The sequence below is a fragment of the Coturnix japonica genome, chromosome 18 (assembly GCF_054131305.1).
Source record: "Coturnix japonica strain WE chromosome 18, WE-NBRP24, whole genome shotgun sequence".
Classification (NCBI taxonomy): Eukaryota; Metazoa; Chordata; class Aves; order Galliformes; family Phasianidae; genus Coturnix; species Coturnix japonica.
The window spans coordinates 11,282,089-11,300,750 of NC_140680.1; the positions used below are offsets into that span (position 1 = coordinate 11,282,089).

The 18,662-nt window shown below is 46.3% G+C and overlaps 1 protein-coding gene across 3 annotated transcripts; it reads left to right on the top strand.

Moving 5' to 3' along the window:
* The first annotated feature begins 1,561 nt into the window (after positions 1-1,561).
* LOC107320452 (serine protease inhibitor Kazal-type 5-like) lies at positions 1,562-16,073 on the top strand. Of its 3 annotated transcripts, XM_015876336.3 has the most exons (14): positions 1,562-1,705; positions 2,864-2,889; positions 3,806-3,990; positions 4,327-4,390; positions 5,886-6,013; positions 6,117-6,165; positions 7,763-7,893; positions 8,421-8,502; positions 8,825-8,886; positions 9,613-9,694; positions 11,899-12,026; positions 12,390-12,453; positions 15,043-15,095; positions 15,553-16,066. In XM_015876336.3, the coding sequence occupies exons 1-13, from the start codon at positions 1,648-1,650 to the stop codon at positions 15,046-15,048; spliced, it is 1,065 nt and encodes a 354-aa protein (XP_015731822.1). In that variant the 5' UTR covers positions 1,562-1,647; the 3' UTR covers positions 15,049-15,095; positions 15,553-16,066. The 3 variants fall into 3 exon arrangements, 2 of the variants coding, with proteins under 2 accessions (XP_015731822.1, XP_015731823.2); XM_015876337.3 differs by lacking the exons at positions 1,562-1,705; positions 2,864-2,889 and having other exon boundaries at positions 3,538-3,990; positions 15,553-16,073; XR_014935666.1 differs by lacking the exons at positions 1,562-1,705; positions 2,864-2,889 and having other exon boundaries at positions 3,585-3,990; positions 7,763-8,248; positions 15,553-16,073.
* The last annotated feature ends 2,589 nt before the right edge of the window (positions 16,074-18,662 follow it).

The window sequence follows — 18,662 nt, forward strand, 5'->3', positions numbered from 1 at the left end:
CTGTTTTTCTTCTTAAGCAGAATAGAGCTTTTTTGTGGAGAAGATGATTGTGAAAACAAAACCTGTCTAAAGATACACCTTCTCTACCACTCTGTGGCTGATTAATGGGAAGACACCTCAGTAACCAAGAATGCCTTTTGTTTTTTGTTCTCCAAATAGGATTCTATGCAATTTTCAACTGCCATATCACTTCTCAACTGCCAGATCATTACTGGCTTTTTCCATTGTAGTTCTTTTTCTATTTCTCCCAAGAATTTACCAAGACATACCATATCAGGATAGTTCTCTTTTCTTCCTTTTGTCCTTTCCCTAATTCTATGCCTGAATATGCTTACAGAAACCATGTCATGATTCAAGTCAACACACAGCTCTTTAGATCTTCCATTAACCATCTGTGTGACCTCAGGCAGTTTTTTATTTCAAATTCACTGCTGTGAATCTGCGTGTGATCTAATTTTTTGAGTTGAAAAGAAATGTTAGGGATGACCACACACCAAATTAGGACTTTCTATTCACTCGGCATTGGCTTCAGTTTTAAACACCAGCAAATATTCTGATTTGGGAAGTGTGGCAGCAATTTATTATGAGGATTTATACTTGAGCTGAGCTGTGTTGGTGCCTCTGGCCAAATGCATATGCAATGCAAAAGTAGTTTGTTTTTTTTTTCTTCTTCAGATGGTGCTGACCTGCCCCTCCTGTGGCTCTGGTTTGCTGGGCTGCCATTTATCCACATCCTTCAAACTTTGTAAATGTCTTTTCTCTCACATTTCTTCCTTTTTTTTCCTAGATAATAGTGTGCCTGGCTACTTCCCATGTAGTCACATTCTGAAACATTGACGTCATCTTTATTTTCTTCTCTTGCGTCTACTAAGAAACTCTGTCCAATGGAACAGCAACCTTCATATTTCATCACTTCTTTGGGAGAGGTCTAAGCAGGGCTGCTTGGTTTCCCAAGTGTCTGGTGGGTTGAGAAAAGGTTTTTCAGCAGTAAAACTGCTCTTTATTCCAAAGAAAACTGGAAGAGACGGGAGGGATGAGGATTCTGCAATAAGGTTTTCTACGTGACCTGTAAGAGCAAATTGTAAATCTTTCAACAGAGCCTCAAGCCTAATGTTTTTCAAGCTCGTCTGAATGCTTACTACTTAGGTTCATACAGGACTGCTTTAATATAAACAGTTCACCTTCCAGAGGTCCTGACTGACCCAGTCTTTCCATTGTCTGCTGGGGACAAAACAACTTAAAATCCTTTCAGCTTTTTTTGATATATGAAGTGGTATTAATGGTATGCTAGAGTGATACTCTGTCTTACGAACCATTCTAAATATGGCAAGGATTCCCCTGTCTATGTGTAAGGGAAAATGAAACGATCCGTTTGTAATTTTCTTACCTTGACAAAATGCAGGGAGTGACTCAAATATGTCCCATCCTTATGGAAATTAATTGTGTTAATGGGATGATTAGAATTTAAAGCTACTGTCATCAGACTGGTTTTTGTGGCTAATGATGGTCCTTGGGAAGATTATGTCATAATGAAGGCGGAGAACCTGGTCATCTATATATATGTGATCTGACCTGAGCCTTTTCTTTGGGTTTCATTGAGCAATGCGCTAATAGAGGCAACGTAGGCAAACAGCTGCCACCCTCACCATGAAAATAGAAGGTGCTTCGGTGGTCCTTGCTCTGGCTTTTTTCTGCTTCTTCTCAGGTTAGTAACCTCTGATGCTCTCTGTGCTGGAATCTGTGACTGGTACAGCACTCAAAGACAGTGAGATAAAGGATTAGAGAGGCCTTAATGTTTAAAACGAGCACTGATGTAACCAGAAGACCATTTTTTTTTACTGTACTACTCGTGGGACTGATTTTATTTAACACATTTTTTTTATAATGCTTCTTTTTTCCTTTTGCATGTGACAATGGTGAATTTCCTCCATATCCAAGTGCAAGTATCTATATTTAGTGGAGTTAACAGTTAAAAAAAAACAACCCTGAAACTAAACCTCCCAGCTGCTTATGTGGAAGAATAAAAACTTCCAGCCAGACTGAATTTTTGCATAAAAGTCTAATTTTGAACATAACTATACTACACCTTCTGGTGAGTTCAGGAAAATGGGGATTTCTAGTCAGTTTCCTTGTTAGTGAATGCATTTTCGTGTATCTGCAATATGGAAACTTCAGCAGGAGCTCAGATTTAATGCAGTGGTCTTTCACTTTACTGTTTATACTGAAAAAGATCTAATGGCAGATTTCTTGATAGTTCCCTGTGATGCCACAGATGATGCAAGAGAAAAGTATGAAACATGTACTATACATGCACTAAGTGGCTTAGTAGAAAGGAACAGATATCAGCGACTCATCTACTGAGTCATTAATTCTGTAATTTATATGAAGTACTGCAAATGGAATGGGCCTCGAAAAGGAATGTGAAGCTTTGGACAAACAATGATATTATGGGCTGGCTTTGGTATCCCAATTTAAGGTGAAGATGAAAGCCAATGTTTGGATGAGGTCGATACTGCTACCATTGTGGTGGCGTAGAACAGTAAACAGTTATTGACACAACATTGAAATTGGGATTTTAAGACTGAGAAAAGTGGCACATTAAAGGAGGGCACAAAGATGCAAACAGGAAAAAAATGTGATGATTTTTTTTTGCATTTGAATGACAAAAACCAGCAGTGTTCTAGAAAGTCTTTAATGCTTAGTCCTTTCTGTCAGTGTACAATAATGTATTGGATTAGCTTTTATCTTGAGGTATTTGGGTGGATTAGGAAACTGCATCAAATATTTTAATTAAATGCTTTTGATTTAAAACTTCCTTTCAAAGACTTTGTATGGTTTCATTGTTGTTTATTTTCTGCTGCAGATGTTGCCAGCCAAGCTTCAATTAAGGCGAGTCCAACCTTTTCTATTCTGTCTTTCCTTTTGTATTGCCAACTACGCTGCTTAATGCATGCTCTAAGCAAAGTCATACAGACAAACCGTACTGAAAGATCATCATGCTTTTCCTGTGGCTGAAAGAGGGGAGTGATTTCTCTGTGTTCAGAGACAATGCATGTACAGTCAGCAATGGCTCTAGCTGTGTGTGTTCGGTGTGTGATGCTGGACAAACATCCGAACTGCTCTGGGATGAAATGAGGTTAGCAATGGCGTGAGCTGTATTTCTAGTGATATCTGAAATATGTGCTTCTGATCCAGCAGAAACCCCCATTTCTGGTAACTTCTGTGTTTGATAATTATTATAATTAAGCCAAGTCCTTTGAGACTCAGAAAAATGATTTGATTCAATGGCTGAGAAGTCAGCTTCGTTCACGTTTTAATCAAATAAGCTTCTTTCTCCTTAGTAAAGACCCTTTTGGAAAACATAGTAGCCAAAAATAACTAAATGCTTCATTAATTCTCTCCAGCATGCGTTCCCAGATCCCCCACAGAATAGGCAATTGGCTGATGCAGCATTAGACATTATTGCTCTCATCCCTGAGGAGTGCACTTTTGTGGTTCATCCCTTGCACCCAAATCACTCCTCAGTTACTCCACTCTGGCCAATTGCTTTCACATCCTGCTGGCGCTTCTAGGGCTGTATTTTATGCTCTTGAATATAACATAGCGTCCTCCCCTGCAGTGGGTAGCAATTTGCAGCTGTATGCAAATTAAGTGTGTGTTCCTTTTCTCATGAATAATGGCCCTTGCAATGAGTTTTGAACTTTCTTGCCTTGGGAGCCATGAGCAGAGCTCAGAGTACGACAAGGGGTGGGGGGGAGGACTGTGGCAGCCCCCAGATGATCTAATGTGGGTGAACTGTTTGCAGGACCTCGATGGCCTCCGAGAGAGCCCTCCGCTGACCGTCCTCCTCCGTGCATTTCAAAACGAGTGCATGAAAATCTGGTCCCTCCTTCGCAGTGGGAAGTTCTCCTGTCACACCAACAGGCAGCCCATCAGAGGACCCGATGGCAGGAGGGACCTCAACAAGTGCCTGATGTGCCAAAGGCTGCTGTGAGTATTGGCCCCTCGGAGCCATGAGCCAGCCAGAGCAGTTTGCAGTTGTCCAGCAAACCAGTGGACCTAGCAATATTTTGTTTCTGTAGAGGATGTTGAATAGGATGGGAACAACTGGATGCTAGGCAGTGAGAAATGATGGCAAAATGCCACCTGTGAGGAGATGCTGAATACCCTGAGCATGTCTCATGGGGCCATGGAGTCCCGGTCTGTCCCACTGCGTTGCACAATGAGGAGGTGGAGTTGGCAAGGCTGCTTTTAATCACCGGTTATTTTAGCTTTACGTCTGAGCACTGCACGCCACTCTGTTGCTCACACCTCCCTTTCTTGCAGGGAAAGATACTCAAGAAACAAAGGGAGTGGTGAAGAAGCAAACAGGAACGTGAATTCTGGAGAGGTGAGATGAAGCACTGCCACTTGGCTGGCCACAGCTGGGTGATGCTGTGGGGTGGCCCCTCTGCTTTCTGGCCTGTTCCCTGTCTGCAGTGTGGGGAGCACCAGCTTAGCCAGTGTCCCTGGTGATGCTCAGGGTAGAGCAGCTGGAGTGGCAGCAAGCTTTGAGTTAAAGAAACCTGAACTCTGTTTGCCTGGTTCCTATCAGGCAATTACTGACACAGCACCTGTGATCTGTGTTTGGCCAGAACGTAGGCTAAGGAAGATACCTCCTGTTTATAAAGCACACCGTTGGCATCTGGCAAGTAATTAGTGATGGCGCATGAGAGCTCTGACTAGGGCAGGGTGTGGGACAGGCTGGCTCTAATTGTGCCCTGTTTATCTTGTTGATGCACATGGCTGGTTTCTTTCACCCACAGCCGTCTCTCTAGACAACAGACCTTTATGGAGTGGGTCTTGTCCTCTCCAGTCTCGGGTTTTCATTCAGAATTAGAGTGAGCTGGTTTCCATCAGATAGTGTTGGCTGCACTGATTTATTCCTTTACACCTTGTGGTTAAACAGGATAACTTTCTGGCTTTGCCTTGTCCAGGCAATTTAAATGATTTATAATGCATAGCCGTTCTAAGGAAGTCTTTTTTTTACATCTGGCTTGCCAGTCCTAAAGGCAGAAGGGCTGTTCCAGAGTGACAGGCAGAGACCTACCCTGGATTTCATTGTTCAGCCACCCATTCAGTGTGGCTTTTGGTAAGGAATACTCTGGACTTGACTTCCCTACCTGCAGATCTGGGTTAAGCTATCAAACCCCTCCACGCACTGTGAGGGGAGGGGAAAAAAAACCTTAAAAGTGCTGTAGAGAGGAGCCTTAAGGCTCAGTATAGCACATGTGCTTCTGATGCCCCAGACCTATTTGTGGGTCCTGAAGGTCATCAGAGTGCTGCTCAGAAGAGATAGAAATGCGTAAGGTTTTACTACAGAAGTCTTGTGATGTTAACACATAACGTCACGTTGTGCAGAAGCTACAAATGCTCCCTTCCTATCCCTGTGTGCCTGGAAGCTTGAGGTATGGAAGGGTTTTTTGTCTTCGGCCTCTTTGCTGCCCTCTGCTTTTTAAGATTCTGGGTAGTGTGCTCCCTCAGCAGTTTGGGAAACTGACATCTTCATTCAAAATTAAGCAAGAAAGTGTTGCTTTTATACTTAGAGTAGAATCTGAGTTCTTCAGGCAGGCTGCTGTGTGCCTCCGCTATTAGAAATAGAACTCCGCTGGATCAGAAGATAAATGTGCTTGGCTAAGAACACAGAATTATTTGCTTTATGTTGCGTGCTATGGTTTAAGAAAAGCACATCAGGCAAACGATTTATGGTTTGCCACTGGGTTATGCCTGAAGGAAACACAACTGTAAGAGATATAATTGATTGGGTGGTGACGCTGTGTGGATTCATGGGAGATGCATCTTGGTCAGCGTGTCTGTGTGAAACCACATTCCTGGTGCTGCTGTAGGACGAGTGCCGGGAGTTCCGGGATCTGTTCAAGAATGGGAAGCTTTCCTGCACCAGAGAGAATGATCCCGTCCGGGATTCCTCGGGGAAGCAGCACAGCAATAAGTGCATCATGTGTGCAGAGAAGTTGTGAGTACAGAAAACCAGTGTTTGTTATCAAGAGCGGTGATGGGGCTGGGGTGGGCTCCTACAGCAATGTTCTCCTCACTTTCTTATCCTCCTTCTCTTTCAGCAAAAGGGAGAATGAACAGAAGGCAACGTCAGCCAGAGGGAAACAAAAGGTGAGATTATAAAGTATTAGGGTCAATATACAAGTCTATAGGATTATTACCCAGTACTACCACACTCAATTTCTTTGTCACTTTGGAGATCCATGTGGCTTTCCATGCCTGTTTCTTGTTTCTGCTCTTCCATGCCCTGAGTGAATAGTTTGTCTGAACGCTGCACTCTATCCCACTGTCTGCAGTGACACGGGGACAAACCCCATCACAATGAGAAGCTGAGCAGAGCTGCCCTGACATCTGGCACGAGGGCGGGGAAGGCACTGATGCTGAGATTGCTAATGAGGTTGAAAAGAAAATCTGGGTGAAAAGCTTTAAATGTGAGCTCTGAGAGATGCTCAAAAGTTCATTATGTCGTGGGAGGAGAATTCAGCTCTGTGCTGTCCCTAGAGTGATTTGGTTTCAGCTTTCCCTGATTGGAAACCTCGCTCTCACGATGCAGCCACTGTGCCCTTGTGCACTGATACTTCTCTGGTGAGAGTGATTCAGCAAGGGGGAAAAAAGAAAAGCACTAAGTAAATCTTGCCATTTCTGTCTTGCTAGGAACTGGTATGGTCCCCTTAAGCCTCATTCTTGGGGATAATCCAGTTTCAGTGCTTTTCCTAATGACAGTGGCACAAGAAAAAAATGGAAGCGTTAATGAAACTTGCTGATGGCAAAGCTGGGAGGGAGGATCAGCAGATCACTCAGGACTAATTGGATAGCACTGAGGCCTGGAGTAATAGAAACAAGATAAAATGTAATAACAGAGAGTGCGAGATCACACAGGCAGTGATTAACGAGAATTCCTGCTCATCAATTAGAAATGACAAAGGATAAGAAAGCTCTGCATTTATTAGTGGGTCATGGATGCAGCAGGCCTGTGAAGGAGGCAAATGCACATCTCAGCAAAGTTTGTGCAGCAAAGCTCCAGAAATACTGCTTCAAATGGAGAGGGTTTGAGAGACACCGAGATCTGCCACAGCAGATCTGGGGTTCACATGGGGTTTGGCTCATTGCCTCACTGTGTCCCCACTCCACACAGCCAGTGTGGCACTGGGAAGGTGTGGGTGAGAAGCAATGGTTAAGTGGGATCTGGTGATGCACCTCCAGTATCTGCTATTTGGAACTGGCTATTGCAGGGCTTCCAGTAGCTGACTTAAAAGTGGGGACTTTGAAGCATGTTTGCATTGTGCTGTCATGCTTTAGATGTTGCTTGGTCCTCAAAGTGCTGTTGGTTGGTGGGGGTGAGGGAGGGGGGGATGGACGTCTTGCTTCCTATGTGAAGTTTTCTGAGCTGCAACTTCAGGAACAACTGTAAGAGTGCATTAAGGGCGGTGGGAGAAGTGGGAGGGATCCCATTACCTTATCGGGTAAATCGCAGGCATGCTTTGGATAGCCCCATGAGGAGCATGGCAATTAGAGCATGGCAGAGAGCTCCCAACACGTGCCGTGCAGGCAGAGGTACCCACTGTTCTTCTGACTCACTCTGTTTGCATCCATGTGGCTGTGCCACATGCCCTCTTCTATCTCTCACACCCGGGCTCTCCTGTGTTTGGGAAGTCTCTGAAGCTCAGAGGGATGTGGCAGGATGCTCTAACTGCTGCTCCTTCTGCAGGATGACTGCAGTGAGTACCGTTCCCAGTTTGAGGCTGGTGGGCGGCTGTCCTGCACGAGGGAGAATGACCCCGTCCGGGATTCCTCTGGCAAGCAGCACACCAACAAGTGCCTCATGTGTGCTGAGAAGCTGTGAGTACAGTTCCTGGCAACAGCAAAGGGGGAAACCTCACGCTGTGAAAATGCAGCTTCTGCTTGTGTGGCTGCACCTGGGGGAGTCCCGAATCCCAGTGGCCCCCCAGGAGCTGCTCCTCCTTTAGGGCTGTGGCTATTGCCCCTCTTCCCACCTCCCCCTTAACCCCTTAGGGAGCAGAGGAGATGCAGGATTGATAGAGAGCAGCCCTTTCCTTGGGGCAGCTCCCAAGGGGTTTCCCATGCGTGTACTTTGCCTTCCAGATGCTCTCTCTACTCCCATAGAGCATATGCAGAAGCAGCCCTGATATGAAAGCAGCCACCTGGAGCCGGGATGTAGCGTACAGTGGGAATGGTGAGGAGAAGGGAGAAGGCTTAGGGGTGGGAATTAGGTGCAGGGCCCCCAGGGATGGGGAGGCTGGTGCCTAATGACATAATGGTGGTTTGCAGGGCAGCCCCAGTTCCTGGCAGCATTCACACTGCCATAGTGCTCCTTTATTTCTCCTCTCCCCTTTTTTTTTTTCCAGCAAAAAGGAAGCTCAAAGAGGAGGTCAGTCTGGTGGAACTACCCAGCGCAACAAACAGTCTACTGCAGAGTGTGCAAACCAGGTGAGACTGAGCTTGGAGCCTCATCAGGCTTGGGAAAAGGGGTCGGTGGTTCTGGGGACCCTGATGGTCAAGGGCTGCCTGTAGTCCTGGTGCTTGGGGTGCAGGAGCCTGCTGGTGATGGCAGAGAGGCAGGCTGCATTGTAAGCCTTGCTAGTTCATGGGGTGGGTTTGTGTATGAGCATGCATAACGAGCAGTTTTGGACTCCTATATGGGGCAAGCTTCTTCAGAAAGAGCCCTGGGGATGAGAGGAAAGGACAGGAGCTGCTTTAACCTCACTGCTTCACTGCTTGGTTGTCAAACATGATCCTTCCCCTTTTCCAGAAGAGCTGCAGTGGTTCAGGGTTACAGCAGGGTGATGGACAGCCATTCTCCACAAACAGAGGGTGAGTACAGCAGCACTGGGATCCCAGCCTGGCCTCACAAGTCCTGGGTTTTTGACACTGAGGAGAAACACATAGAATAGGCTGTATACAACCTCTCTGCTTTTCAAAGGCATTCTTGCTTCTCCTGCACATAAAGCGCTGGTGACTGCTGCACTCAAAATCCCTCCCTAGCCTTGCCCTGTGAATCCTGCCTCCTGGCAGGCACACACCTGTCTTTTTGCCTGGCCCAGCACATCCTGTCTGCTGACCTGAGGCAGTGCTGTGTGTGCACCATGTGCTGTCTGGGCACTGAGCAACCCCTCTGGGTTTTTAGGGCTGCCAGACTCTGGCAGGGCTCAGTTGCTGTGTTATCTAAGCCTTGAGGAACTCTTAATCTTCCTTCTTTTTGCTGCTGCAGCCCATTCATCTGCCCCCAGCCAGCACTGCCATCAGACAGAGTGCAAAGCTCTCTGTAGCAGCAACGGCTGTAGCAGATTCAGGGACTGGGTTTCTGGGATCATCTCTGTTGCTGACCACCCCTAAGGACTCAAAGGTTCTGTTGCAGGGAATGCCTCCATCTCACAGCAAGCCAAGTGCCCTGTTGAAAAACAAGGTGCAGAATAATGGCAATGCACCTTAGTGCGGTTTAATTCTACCCTGGGGTGATGATGTGGCTGAGTGGGTCTGCACACCCATGGCTGTGCCATGAGCTCTGTGCTTTAGCTCTGTGCTTTCTCTTCCTCCCAGCCCACAAGGAAACCCAGCTCAGGACTGCAGCCCGGCACCTGGCCGCCAGGGACAGAGCGGAGGCACCAACACCTACCAGCCGGTATGCTCAGCTCCCACGGGTCAGGCACAGCCTTTCCCAGCAGCTGCCCCTGTTGTCAACCTAAAGCCTCACACTGGGACCTTGGAGGGGTTTAAGTGGGTGGTAGAGTCCATACCATGATGCTGTCCCATGGCATCAAAAGAGGAGTGAGGCTGGATATGTCCGAATGGGAGTCTATGAAGCCAGTGCTGCTGCTGGAGTTGGCTCATTGTAGAAGTATGTCAGGTATGGGAGAGCATCCTCCAGGAGGTGATGGTGGCGTCCCTTCCTGAATGCTGACATGTTGGGTCAAAGACCATGGGCAGAGCAGAGTGCTGGAGCTGATCGGGGGATAAGAACAAGGCTGGGGAGAGGGAGTAGAGGGGGAGGATACACTGAGCAGTAGATAATGACTGTATGTGGAATGATGTGGGAGGGAGAAGAGGGTGTATGCTCTCTCCATCTCCTCGAAAAGAAATTTTGTTATTTCCAAGGAAGCTAAAGTAAAAATTATGAAACTAATAGGAGAAAATAAGTTACTATAAAAAGGATGACTAACCTGTGGATCTTGCTGTCACAGGGTGTTGCCAAGAGCTATGATGATTAAAAAAAATGACTTGCCACTTATAGTCCATACAGCAATTTAAGTAACATTTTGGAAGGGGATAGGAAATGCCTTTCTGTGGGGCTGGAGGAACCTGACTGCAGACTGCCTTAACTCCCTCTGAAGTCTCTGTCACTGACTGCTCTTAGAAAAATGATATTAGAATAGAAAAACCTGGGAGGCGGTTCAGGTATGGCAGTTTTAATGCATTCCAGAGGAAGCATTAGGCATAATGATGCCTGTCTGCTTCAGGGCTTAGTGGTATTTCCTGGTAGCTCCAGTGAAGGAGTGGATGCTGATCAGCCTGACTGACGAGGGGTGATTCAGAGTGCAAACCTGCCCCTCTCCTCGCTCCAGGGCTACCCGTGGGCTTTGTCCCATGGAGATGCTGTCCTGAAGGAGAGGCAGCAGTCAATGTGAGGACTGTGGGGGACTGATGGTGTGGCGGTGGTTGCACACACACGGGTCACGCTGTGGGCAGCAGTGTCTGGTGTGTGGGAAGGCACCTGGCAGGGAACTGCAAAGGTCAGCGCTGTCTGTCTTTGTGTCATCGTTAATTACCCAGTTGAGGGAGGAAGCAGCACATTAATGAAATTAGCAAGTGATGTTTAAACAGAGGGTGTTACTGCAGCACCCTGTGCTGCTGAACCCTCTGCATTGCCCTGCTAGGAAACCTTTCTTCTCCACGGTGCTTTCAACCCCATAGTGCTGCTGACCCCCAGCAAAGCAATGAGCCATTGCTTTGTGCTGAATGGAGTTCCTCCAGAACAGATGTCCTGCCTCCAGCTCTTCTCCAATTGCACCATTTGCAGTCATTGCAACACCTTTTATAGGACGTGGAGAAAGGGATGGGAACACAGAATTCACTCCTTTTGTCTCTGCATCTTTTTTTGTTCAGCCTTTGGTGCAGAGGTGGGCAGTGGGGCTGAGGAAGAGAGGGGGCTGTAGGATCTCTGACCTCTGCTGTCTGAAACTTGCCATGACTCTGCAGGCACCTATGCCAGTGTTCTTGCAGGGTGACAGTCCAATCATGAGGAGTTTTGCTCCTCCTGCTCTGAGCTCCTTCTAGCTGTGCCACGTCTGCTTTGTAGGAAAATCAATGCCTAGATGCTCCTTGCTGTCATGCTCGAGAAGAAACTGAGAGGGCACGCTTAATTAGTCAGAGCTATTCATACATGTTTGCATCTCTTTATTCCGTGGGTGTCAAGTCGTGCTGCGTGTCGGGCTGCCCTTGGGCAGCTGGACTTGATTGTCGAGGTTTTCCCTTCATTTCTGCCAAGTGTCTTGTAGAAGCAACAGGCATGAAAGCCCTGATAAAGGACTAGGGACAGGTAGCAGAAGTTTCTTGTATTCTCATTGATTTCCAGGGAGAAGTAAATGTGCCCTGAACTGAGATGTCAGGGTGGATCAGATCAGTGGGTCCGTGCATGGCAGTGAGGTCAGGGTGGCTTTGTCCCCAAGTCATGGCTGGTTGGCCCAGCAGGAGGTGGTACCTCTTTGTTGAAGGGCTCTGCAGGACAGAAGGACTCAGGGCAATACGTGGTTTGTGAGCACTTTAAGTTCTGTGTAGGAGGGTCTTGCAAGAGAACCAGCACCAAATGTGATTTCTTTCTCTCTTCAGCTGGACTGTGATCGAATTCTGCACGGGGTAAAGGGTGGAAGGATTTTCTGCAGTGAATCCTCACAACCCGTCTGTGGCACTGATGGGAAAACATACAAAAATGAATGTGACTTGTGTTCAGCTGCCATGTGAGTAGGCGGAGAGATTTCAGTAATACAGGGCCATTCACCGTTCCCGAGTGTCTTTTCCAGCACAGTGTTTGTTTTGATATATCATGACTCACTATCAAGTGTGTCCTTGGTGCCTCGCTGTTAAGCAAACATAGATCAAATGTCTGAGATTAATCTGATGACAGCTAATTAAGATACACAACTTTCCAGAGTCCCTTATTCCCTTTTCTGCCCAATCACAGGATTGTTTTGGGAGTAATAAATGCCATCAAATTGGAAGTAGCATCAAAGCTTTAAGGAGCCCACAGAGGACCACTGTGACAATGTCAAAGAGCTGTGGCACTGGAAGTGAATAACCAATGTCTTATCCTCCCTTTGCAGGAGAGCATCAGTCTACATCACAGTAAACTATCGAGGTGAATGCAGAAAGACTGTCCCTGAAATGGTAAGTGCCTCCCTGCTATGGCATCCAGTTTCTTGTTCTGGGTGTGTGCTGGAGACCCAGCCTGGATCCTGTATCTCTGGTGAGGGTCATCAGAGTTCTCTTAGTAGGGTGCTTGTGGTCCATGTGTATAAATACACTTCAGACTCAAATTTAAGGCATTTTGAGGCATAATTTCCATGTTTTATTCAGGCTGTATGGCAGAAAAGTGACATGCCTGGGAAAATATGTGGCTTTTCTCCTGAGATTTTAGTGAGGCCAAAAAAGATTGGAATTGATTAAACTAGTAAGGGCCTAATTTCCCAAATGATATCCAAGGAGTTGGTTGGGAAGGAAATATATTCCCTAAGTGGTATTCTTTTTGGGAGCGATCTTGAATCTTGTGTGATTCTCCTATAGTAAATGAACGAAAGATTTGTCAGCATCCAGAGCTTTGGTTGGGAGCCAAGGTGTCCTAGTTCGTGTGTCTTGGGTATACGGGACTGACCTCAGTGTTGGCATGGACTGTTGAGAAACTGAGTATTCATCCCCAGGGAGACACTGACATTTACTCTTAATTCTAAACCTGGAATGAATTAAAATATCAAATCAGCCAAATGAAGGAATGGTGCAAGCTTTTTTTTCAATGAGAGATGTGGCTTCTGAATATGAACTTGCTGACAGTGTTTGTAGGTAAAACAGTACTGCCTGTTGAAAAGCTTTAGAGCAAAATTACCATCATAGGGCTTTTACTCTCCTCTACTCATTGCCAGGATGCCCACCTATCCCTAAAATATTAGAAATAAGGCATTCCCATTCCTCTTCCTCTCTTCTGTGAAGTATCAGGGTGCTCTCGAGGCTGTTTAAAGCTGAAGAAAAAGTGCAGAGGAAAACAGTGTTGCTTGTGATCATGTTGGAGGTCTTTGTGTCTTGCCCTTTGGTGTGATGAAGCCATTGCTGGTTTGTGTTTGCTGGGAGTGGAGGCACTATTCACACCTCTTGGTTGTTGGGTTTACCACAGCAACTGAAAACCAGAGAGGATTCCCTCAGAGTTGTGCCTGGGCTGGGATTCCTCACCATTTTGTGTTTTACCAGAATGTTACAGCTCTTGAGTATTTGCAATTAGAGCAATATGCCATTTGCTAAAAGTCAGACAATTTGTAGCTATTCCAGGGAGAGCTGGAAGCAATTAAAGGAAAAGTGATAAGGTTTTTCCACTGGGGAAAATCCCCCACAAAAACACCCCTCCAAACAAAGACTTATTATTTCTTTCTTTATGTATATTGTGTCACCTGATGAATCAGATTGGAAATTTATGGAAGCCTATTTCCTTAGCAAACCCCTTGTGTCCATCAAAGACTTCCCTTTTTTTCCTCATTTGGGAGCTTATGAACAATGTGCTGACCGGTGTTATTTTCTGTCATCTAAATTCATGCTAACATTCAGCTTAATGCATCCTTCTGAAGGGCCAGGCAATCACTGTGTGGATGAGATCAGTGCCTTTGGTGTCAGAAATGGCTTTAGGCTGTTGCAATCTGCAGAATGAAGATGCAAAGGCCCAAAGAGTTGAGTCTTGGAAAAAGAAAAGAGATTACTACCCAAAAATGTAGTTTGTCCTTGGGTTGTGTTTTGAAATTAGCCATGGTAATGCTGTGTTGCCTGACAAAATGTGTGTCCAAGCTCAGAGCCTTCAACCATTCCTGCTAGCAAAGCTTCTCATGGATTTCCAGCCATTTGTGGCACTCCTTCCCCAACAATGGCCAGATTGCCATCTGGGAAGGATGGCTGTAGGAAGGGACAGGAGAAGTGTGGTTGGAGAGAGATCTGACATTAAAGGGTGAGTCCAGACAGCATGCACTGATGTGGTGGAAAACCTTCCTGCAGTGAGAGCCCTGGGGCTGGCTGGCAGCCGGGCCCCTCTGCCTGTGTGAGGTCTGTGCCATAACCAGCCTCCTCTGATCCTGTTCTGCTTTACTGCAGATGACTGTGGCTGAGTGCAGGGTTTAGATTTTTAACGAGGCAGCTGGCCACTCGTCCTTCATGCTGTGACATATAGCTGTGTTAATGGTGGGTCTTTCCAGAATGTTTCACTTTCAATGCTGTATTTTATTTTTTGCAATTTCTCCTTTTGTTCAGATGCTTTTTCACAGATCTCCCATGCGATAGATACCAGTCTGTGCATGTTAGTTATCAGGTTGGGCAAAAAAAATAACAAGGGGGATATCCAGTTTCTCCTTTTTAATCTGATTTCTAAAGAACAGAGAACTTGCAGATTTCTAATGGGCAAGGCCATTTTCCTACAATGCTCTTCTTGTTCTGCCTTTCCTAAGAATGTAAAAGGGGAAAAGAAAAAGAAAAACAAACCACCAAGGAACTCAGGACCTTTTCCAGCTCAGTGTTGGTTTTGGAAAGCACATAAATCCAGGCTGAAATCTGTCTGTTTTCTGAGGCTGGCAGTGACCCATCCACTGCCCAAGTGCCCTTCTCTATCCCAGCTGGTTCCTGTGGCCCCTGGGCTGTCCAAATGTCTGTCATGTAGGTCCTAATGCTCTGTCAGTGTAACAACAGTGGTTGTGCTTGTGGAAGGACTTATATTTTGCTCTCTCTTTCCAGAAATAATGGAGTTCAGACTGCCAGCAAATACCAGGGATCAGCTGTGACCAAAGGTACAGTGGTGTGGTGTTTTGCTCCCTCTTAGACACCTTGTCCACATTTCACAAGGGTTTGGGTGTCAGACCTTGCCTCTGCAGGTTGCAGGGTATGTCTGGGGCAAAGGGCTCTGTAACACACCCATCCCTATTGCCATAGCACAAGGATGAGGTGTGTGTCTTTTGCAGAAGTAGCAGGGTGTAGGGAATCCCTGCTGAGGGGGCTGAGCCCTTTGGAATAGGCAAACATCACTAATGGGGACTTCCTCATCTCCGCAGGGGTGGGCCTTGCCCATTCCTTTTCCCTCAGATATCCTTGCAGAGGGGAAAGGATGCTGGCAGAGCAGAGTACTGCAGTTCCCTATCACATGGAGGTGGCCTGAATCAACCCAGCTTTGAGCTTTCCTTGTGGTTCTTCTGTGTCCCTTGCCTTTTGGAACTGTAGTGATAAACCATCTGCCCCCTGTTTCTCTAGGACAAGTAAAGGAAGATCTGATGTCAGGCACCAGGGAAGCTGCTGAGTTCCCAGTGCTGTTGGATCCACCTTCATCTCCTTCTGCAGCCAACGGGTCTGTCCTTGCTCAGGTGGAGGGTGAAGGGCTGTGGGGACCCAGTGGTGGCTTCCCACGTTGGCCCCACGCATGTTGTTGTAGTCGCTGCTCGGCTCGGGCTCCGCCACCTCGCTGTGTCTTAGCATGTTTCTACAATAAAGATAACTCCACAGCATCCTGTTGCTTTTCTTCACTGAGCCTCATGGGAGGGATGTGCGAGTCCCCAGTCCGGCTGCTTGCCACGCATCCCTTGAGCACTAAGCACCAAACCCAAGCGAAGATGTCAGGCACAGAGAAGAAGAATGCGGCCTGGGTTCTGTTAGCAGGGACCAGCAGTTGGGTTCTCTGACTTGCTGTAGAGCCTTGGGTGTATCTCTTTGTCTCCCTTCAGCCCTTTTCTCTTGCCTGTAAAAACGGACATTAAAAGATGCTTACCTACCTCAAAGGGTTGTTTGGAGATGTTAATTGGTTTACATTAGAGAGCCCACAGATGGAATTCTGTTCCTAGGCACCAATCCTGGCATGCGGGAGGTTTAACTGTTACAGTCATGGCCTCTTCCAGTCAACAACTGATGGGCTGCGTGGGTTTCCTGTTCTTTCGTTTATGGCTGTTACTTAAAGCAAATATGTTCTTATTTGTATAAACTTTATTGCAGGACATTTCCAGAAGACCTTGAGTGAACGTACAGTGTTTGAGTCCACTTTAGCTGTGACCTGATCTGCAAATACGTTCTGTTGTAGATAAGGCCGGAGTGACTTTCAGATTTTGGCAGCATTTCACTCAGTGCCAATTAATTTGGCTCCCTCCACAGATATTGATTTTTTTCTCTTTTTCCAATTAAGTTATCGAGACTTTTTTTTTTTTTTTCTTAATGCAGCTAATGAAAATCGATTTCTTACTCTCATAAAGTACTTCCGCATGTATCACATTTGTCTGTCTATGGCTTGATTATCGGCAGGCTTTGACACGAGGTTAATATTTTGTGTGCTAATTTTTTTAACGTCTGCAAACACTGCGGTTTAGGAATGCTATCACTGCTTATGTGGAAAATCCCACCTCCCAGTTATGCACGACAAGAAGTCACCAGTTGGATCCAATTTAGCTGTTTCTAGGGATGCAAGATTCCTCTGCCTTTGAGCGGGTGAATCCTTGGGTGTTATTTATACGTTCTGAGAAGGATGAATATCAGACGGTAAAAGCGTTCGCTAATGATGTCTGCTCGCTGATTCCAGCTAAAATCGTGTGCAGGGACCTCGACGTGATTTTATAAAAGCAGTGCACAATTTTTTTGAGGCTTAAAATAAGTTCTTGCAAATGAAAATCGACGCACTTGAGAGCGCTATTAGAACTTGTAGTGATTTCAAGCATTTGGATTTTGGAATAATCGCACATAAAACCTGCATTAATTGTCCTCCAAAAGCAATGAGCTGATGAGGAGGGTGCCCTAGTAGCCTCTTCTGCTGCATTTGAGCACCTTCTGAATTTCTCCTGCTACCAGCAGAAATTATCCACGGAGATCATAGCTGGTAGAAGGGTTTATTAATCAGATTACGGAACTGCTAAGGAGGCACACGACAGTGACTTGCTAAAGCTGCTGTTAGTGAGCCTGTCATAGGTAGCAATACTAACTTCTTCCTTTTAGCACTTTACCCGTTGCTTCCTTCCACCATTCCTTCCTTTCATTGGGTCTCCTTTTGCAGTTTGATCCGGTGGCTTGCAGGCGATGTCTATTCCCAGAAGTGATCTATGCAGCTGACCTCCAGGTGGAGCTCTGTGTGAATGATGCAATGTGTTATTTCCATGGGGTTCCTAAGAAGGAGGAGGCAAAAAGCTTGAGAGGTGCTCCGAATATGTTATCCTGTCCTCTGTTTTGTCCTTGGTTACTCTTTGTGGTGCCCTTTAACACTGTAAAGAGACCATAGCAGTCCTCTATGAACCTGGAAAGATACCAGCGCTCTGGGATGTCTTCAGTTTGCTGTAAATTGCGCTTTATTAGAGGTGTTTCTTCTGCCAAGACCCACTGACCCCATGTGGCTCACAGTGTTTTCTAAAGCTTTGCAGGACTGGTGTTATGAATTGGCAGCTTCCAGGCCTCTCACAAATCTCCTGCTTCTCACAGCGTTTCTTCAAGTTCTCCCAAGCACAGCTGGGTTTTGAGCTCAACTGCTCCCTGCAGAGGCCTTGAGCCTCCTGCTTTTTTGCATAAAAGGTGTCAAGTACTTATGCAATCCTTAGGGGCATGCAAATGCTGCTCTGGTTATATACTGAGGACTGTTGATTCTGGCAGAACCCTTTGCAGACCTTGAACTCCTTTGCTATTTCCTAATCCCTGCAGCCTAGCAGCTCTGCCCACCAACAGCCATGGCCAACGCAACAGCAGTCTGTGCAGGGTGGTGTGGAAAGGGATGATTGTATGGGAGTGTGATGCTGTAGTAGTGCCTTTGCAGGAGCCTCACACTGTTTGTGTAGGAGGACCCTGTGTGTCTGCTGTAGAGCTGTCGCAAGGCTGTCCATACATCCCTGTGATGCTGAGTCCCTCCAAGCAATGCATTGGGAAAAGGAGGCTGAGGGGAGACCATATTGCTATCTTGCAATATCTGAAATGTGCTTACAGTGATAGTGAGTTGCTCTCTTCTCACTGGTGACAGGACAAAGGGAAATGGCCTCAAGTTGCACCAGGGTAACTTTAGGTTGGATATCAGGAAAAGCTTCTTTACAGAAAGGGTTGTTAAGTACTGGAATAGGCTCCCTGGGGAGGATGGTTGAGTCACCATCCCTGGATATGTTTAAAAACCATTTGGATGTGGTGCTCAGGGACATGATTTAGCAGAGGGTTATTAGAGTTGGGGTATTGTGGTTACGTTGTGGTTGGACTCAATGATCTTTAAGGTCTTTTCCAACCTGAGCAATTCTATGATTCTATGATATTGATCCCTGAAGGTTTCAAGCCTTATCTGCCAGGATTAATAAAGGTTCAGTTATATGGCCCGTCTCATTTATACCAGGTTCTGATGAATAAGCTTTTCTCTCAGC